This window comes from Entamoeba invadens, assembly GCF_000330505.1.
Source record: "Entamoeba invadens IP1 unplaced genomic scaffold scaff_1105074726367, whole genome shotgun sequence".
Classification (NCBI taxonomy): Eukaryota; Evosea; order Mastigamoebida; family Endamoebidae; genus Entamoeba; species Entamoeba invadens.
The window spans coordinates 292,647-298,545 of record NW_004440445.1 but is presented as its reverse complement, the minus strand read 5'-3'; the positions used below and the strand labels follow the sequence as shown (position 1 = coordinate 298,545).

General features: G+C 35.1%; 2 protein-coding genes across 2 annotated transcripts; one reads left to right on the top strand and one right to left on the bottom strand.

Annotated features, from left to right (window-relative positions):
- Positions 1-433: 433 nt before the first annotated feature.
- EIN_152600 (hypothetical protein) lies at positions 434-1,849 on the bottom strand (the record flags this gene model as incomplete). Its single annotated transcript, XM_004257996.1, has 1 exon — positions 434-1,849. One exon carries the CDS (start codon positions 1,847-1,849, stop codon positions 434-436), a length of 1,416 nt encoding a protein of 471 aa, XP_004258044.1.
- Positions 1,850-2,939: 1,090 nt separating this feature from the next.
- EIN_152590 (serine-threonine protein kinase, putative) lies at positions 2,940-5,858 on the top strand (the record flags this gene model as incomplete). Its single annotated transcript, XM_004257995.1, has 2 exons — positions 2,940-4,071; positions 4,177-5,858. 2 exons carry the CDS (start codon positions 2,940-2,942, stop codon positions 5,856-5,858), a joined length of 2,814 nt encoding a protein of 937 aa, XP_004258043.1.
- Between the last annotated feature and the right edge of the window lie 41 nt (positions 5,859-5,899).

The following is a 5,899-nucleotide window of genomic DNA, read 5'->3' as shown; positions in this document are numbered from 1 at the left end:
AATTAAATCATTATTTGTTAATAAATACTCTTAAATATTTTCAAATGATATTTCCAGACATCCTTTTCCAGTATTTGTTATTTTCAGACAACAAGAATTGAGTGTTATTAAAAATCAATAAAAGGTATATTTTATTGGTAAGTTTTTTGTGTTTTCACACACAAATCCATGATAACAATCAATAAAAATGATAGTTTGTCAATACAATGACTTGATAACGTTGATTGTAAATATGATTTGTTGTGATATTTATATTTAAAACAGCAAAAATGTTAATCTTATAATAAAATAGTTTTTGCACAATTTTTTATAAAATAATTTAATGATTTAATTGTCGTATTTTCATTTTAATTTTGTGATAAAATATTTATTTTAATTGTATTTATCTATAAAAAAAACAAAAGAAAATGTATAGTAAATTATTAGTAAATCATTAAAGCAAAGACTGTCTTGACACATGTACAAATTCTTCAGACGTTGTGAGTTTACCCATTGTTGAGGACGAGTAGTTATGTAAGAGTGAAAATACGTCTTTTTCTTTTGGTTTTTTCAGTGTTTGTACTTCGCTTCTTGTTGTGCTTTTGACCAATCCAAAAGTGTCTTTTTTAGCAGTAAATTCTTTGAATTTAGTGATCCAGACGCTCTTCTCGTTTTGCGACTTAAACGTGATATTGTACTTCTTTGGATTCTCTCGTTTTATTTTAAGTTCAACCTCCTTCTGTACAGTGCTTTTTGTGTTCAGCTCTATCTCAGTGAATAAGACAATATCACTAACATCATATTTTCCCAACACTCCGCTCTTTGCAAATAATATCCGATCGTGGAATGTAAGCAATTTGTCGAGAATCTTTTCCTTTTTGGAGATTTCATAAGCACTTACATCACTCTCTGAAAGTAAGTCCGCTTGGGTGAAGTCAATTTTTTGATGTTTTTTCCAGTTCAATTTGGGTTCAATGTTTTTGAGCATTTCGTTCGACACAAACTTCCTTTGCCTTTCATTCTGCGTTTGGATGACCTCTTGCAACCGTGTCTCGACTTTAGTCACCCACGTGATTTCATTTGGAGCAACTAAATACTTTTTCGCCTCTTTAAGTAACAGTGGGTACTTTGTCAGTCGTTGGAGTGGTTTGACCAAAAAGTCCATGACGTCGAGTTTTCTGAGAAACAGCCCGTTGTTTTTCAATTTCAAAAAACTTTCCATCTTCCTCATCTCCTCGAGCTTTTTACAGTTTTTATGGTACAGTGCGAAGTAGTCTGCGTAAATGTCGAGTCTTCCAATAAGTGTTTGAATCTCTTCTAATATCGTTTCTTTCTTATTTTCAAGAACATAGACAAAATCATTCGAAAGATACAAAATTTTTTCTAAAATAGTTTCAAACTCTACACCATCACTTTTAAGTTCCTTTTGAACAAGAGGAATATAATATTGGAGAGTTAATAACAGGTCAGCATTATAAGCCTGTTCCGTCTCAAATACTTCATTGAGAATTTTCGACTTTATTTCTTGAGACCTCTGAACAGCTTTTTGCCTCTCAAATGAGGTGTCTTCGGGCTCAAAAGATTGTTTAACAAGGGTGTTAACCATTTCTAAAAATTGGTCTTTCAGCGGCTGAAACCCTTCCGGATTTGTTGGGTCAAAACATTCTAAAAGTGTTTGATAGTCATTCATAAGTCGAGTTAACTTGACACTCAGTGCAACTGTGCGACGACGAATATCAGTTTGATGGCTGCAGTTGTAGACAACTTTTTTGCACTGGTAACAAACAGGGAAACAGAAAAGAGGAAATGTGCAGTCACAGCAGCTTTGTGGTTTTGGGCGTGTTCGTGTTAATTCGACTCCAAAAGACATTGCTGTTACTTTGAAATTGTAGATAATGTCAAGCACGTTCAAATGAGTGCAAAATGGAAAGAAGCCAAAATTTTCACACGAAAATAGGTGGAATTTTGTGGGATATTTTCAAGTTGAAAAACAAAGGAACAAAAGAAGAACATTTTTATTTTTAAATAAAACCATTTTTGTAGTATAATTTACTTATTGTAAATTATATTGAATGAGTATTTTTATATAATGTGCTTTAATGCAATTATTGTAAAAACTATAACCATTTTATTACTCAACCATTATTTTTGATAAAACTATACTAAATTAAAATTATATTTTTAAATTGATTACATCAATTACCATATTGATTATTTTTTATTATTATAAGAAGGCCCCGTAGCACAGTCGGTAGTGCATCGTACTTATAGAATAGAGAAATGCGAGGGTCGCGGGTTCGATCCCCGCCGGGACCATTTTTATTTATTTTTATTTTTTATTTTTATTTTTTATTTGTTAATAATTTAAATATTTAATTAAATTATTTATTTGTAAAAAAACAACAAAATGTTTTTGTGAAAAAAACGAAAAAATAATCTAAAATGAGTAAATGACAAACAATAACGGAATGACAGCTCATTTAAAGCACGAAAATGGCAGGGAGGAGCAATTATTATGTTATTAATGTTGGTGCTTTCCATTGTGTTGGTTGTGTCTGCCAAGCCAAAGAGGTGTCAATATGGTGATGTTGTTCATTGCTCAAGAATGAAAAACACATGTGTCCTTCGCAACGACGAAAACACAAACTGTGCCGAACTTCACGAAACGTGCCTCGTGCAGCACCACTGCAAAACCAATCACTCACGTGCAAAAGAAGGAACTTTATGATGGGATTATTCGACTCATCATTATATTATTAACTTACTATAATTATACCTTTTGTATTATAACTAAATAAAACTACAGAATTACTAAAAACAAATCGATTTCTTGAAATTGCAAAGAAAAATCTTTAAAATATAGTATTTTGTACTTAAGTAAACAATAAATTAATAACCTCAGATATAAAATCGAAATATGAAATTGGAAAAATATCCAGAACTCAAAACTGAAAGACTGAATGGACGATTTCGACTTTGACCCCGTTGGTTCCGAGTCCATGGTCCAAGCGTCTGTTGACGTTTTAGAAGAGAGGTTGGTTTTAAAAACCCCATTTTTTCTATCTCTTAAACTATTTGGAGGAAAATTGATCCCAGTGATGCAAGAAACAACTGAACAACTATGTGTCAACAACAAAACAACGCACTCGATTTGCGTTGAAGGTAAAAATGTCGACACGCCAACCTTTTCATTGTCTTTTTACCCCAAAAAGCTTCAAATATGCCCGAACTCGCAAAAGTTTTTTGCTGTCATTCTCCATCCGACGTGTTGTACACACATCAACACAAAAATATCGATATATGTCGACGCTTCAATTTACTGTGAATTTGACGTATCGTTTAAAACACAGCCATCTCTTTGGGTGAATCCGGAATTCGTGAGTGGATTATCTGCAGAGAAAGTTATTGGGAGGGGCGTTTCATCTGTTGTTTTTGAGGGGATGTACAACTCACAGAAAATTGCTATCAAACGTGTTGTTGGATCGCCACAGCTTGTCGCAAAGGAGCTCGAACTCCTTGTCAATTTGCGAAATCCATATTTGGTCCAATGCTTTGGAATGTCGTACTTTGAAGGGTCCGTCCACTTCTTATTGGAACTTGCGCCTTATGGAGGATTCGATACCAAAATGAAAATTATGTCGTATGAACTGAAAATGAAAGTACTCCTCGATGTGCTCAAAGCGATCCAATTTCTCCACAAAAACAATGTGATACATCGCGATATCAAACCAGCAAATGTGGTGTTGTTCAACTACAAGAAATTTATCGACATCAACGCCAAATTGGCGGACTTGGGTTCGGCGACTATTTATGATGAGAATGTTGGTATGACTCATATAGTCGGAACAGTGTGTTACATGGCCCCAGAAATTATGTCTGGTGGTAATTATGGGTTTGAGTGTGACACTTACAGTTTTGGGATGATGTTATATGAGTCAATTTCACAACGCGAGTTTTTTTGTGGCATGTCTAAGGTTGAAATAATCAAATTTGTGCAAGAAGGAAACCGACCAAAAAAGACTTCTGCGATACCAAGTCAAGTTTTTAGCATCATCGAAAATTGTTGGAATCAAAACCCAAAAGAAAGATTATGTTTGATATTTTTTGTTTTAATTCCAAATGTTGCATTTCTGGAATTCGATATTTTTATCGAATTGGATTCAACTTTTTTATAATTTCTGAAAAAATAACAAAAAGCGATTGAACAATTAATCATTCAAATTAACAAAATTCGGAACCCATCAAACGAAATCATTACATCGCACCCAATCATCGAAAAGCACGGTTGTGTGTTGTCTGGTCTCTCACCTTCAATTTCAATTCACACGATATGCAACTCTTTTCTACAAGACTTGGGGAAGAAAGATACTGATGATGGCGTGTACTACGTTGCGACAAAATTATATCGCAATGGAAATTATCAACAAGCTATAGAAGTTTTACAAAAACGAGGAAGTAAAACGCATTTGCCTTCTAAAAAGTTGTTATCGAAACTCTTAATTAGAAGTGGGCAGATCGAAGAAGGAGTTGACTTGCTCATCGACTGTTCTCAGACAGATGTCCAGTCGCAACTGAAACTCATTGCACTCATCAATGGTGGGTTTGTGTTAACAGACAAACAAAAACTCAGTGTTCTCGAGACACTGTCCTCTCAAGAGAATAAAGAAGCAACGTTTGCATTGGCAATGAAGTGCATGTATGAGAGTCCAAAGAACCTCTTAAAGTCCGAGCGCCTTCTTCGTCGTTTGATGGTTGACCATTACCCACAAGCTGACCTGCATCTTGGAATTGTTTTGTATATGATGCAACAAGACTCTGAATCGTCGAAAACAGCACTTCAATTATTTCAAAGTAGTTCTGTGAGTGGTAATATGGACGGTACAAACAATTGTGGTGTGTTGTATGCTCTTGGAGCAACAGGAAAAATTGAGATGAAAACAGCGATGACGTTTTTTGAAAAGGCAGCAATCGGTGGATGTGGTGCTGCTGAGAACAACAGAGGTGTTTTACTTTTCAATGGAGAGACTGGGGAAAAAGATTATGTTAGTGCTGTTGAATGTTTCAAGCGTTCTGGGATGATGGGGAGTAAAGAGGGGATGTATAACTTAGCCGTCTGTTATTTCAATGGTGATGGTGTACCAATGAACAATGTAGAAGGTGTCACATACCTAAAGCAGTCAGCGGCTTTAGGAGATTCCGAAGCGCAGTGTCTTCTCGCTTCGTGTTATGAATATGGCAAAGGTGTTTCTGTGGATAAACAACTTTCTCGCTATTGGACCCAAACATCTGCTACTAATGGAAGTAGTGTTGGCATGTTCAATGTTGGGTGTTGGTATCAAGTAGGTGATGGAGTTGCCCAAGACAGTAATACTGCATTCAAGTGGTTTAAAAAATCTGCAAAAGCTGGAGGAGTGAGTGGGATGTGTAGTTTAGGGAAATGTTATTTTTGTGGAGAAGGTGTTAAAGAGGACAAGTCGAAAGGAGTCAAATGGTTTTTAAAAGCTTCTGAAAATGGGAATGGGACAGCTATGTATAACTTAGCCAATTGTTATTATTATGGAGATGGAGTAGAGAAGAGTATATCAAGTGCTTTACAGTGGAGTGAAAAAGGGATGGGTGTAGGGTATATAAAAGCCGAGTTAATGTTTGGGAAATGTTTATTGCGATATTACCAATTTGAGTTAAGTGTCAACGTCTTTGAAGATGTTATAAGTGATGGATTAGTCGAAGGAGAATATTTACTAGGGGAGTGTTACTTGCATGGATGTGGTCTTAAAAAAGATTTATTTAAAGCACTTCAATGCTTTGAAAAATGCGGGGAGAAAGGGAGATGTGTTAGCACAAGAGAAAGTTGGGACACTTCTTTACAATTCAGATAAGAACGTTGACCAACTTGAAAAGACACAAAAGAGAAGTGACA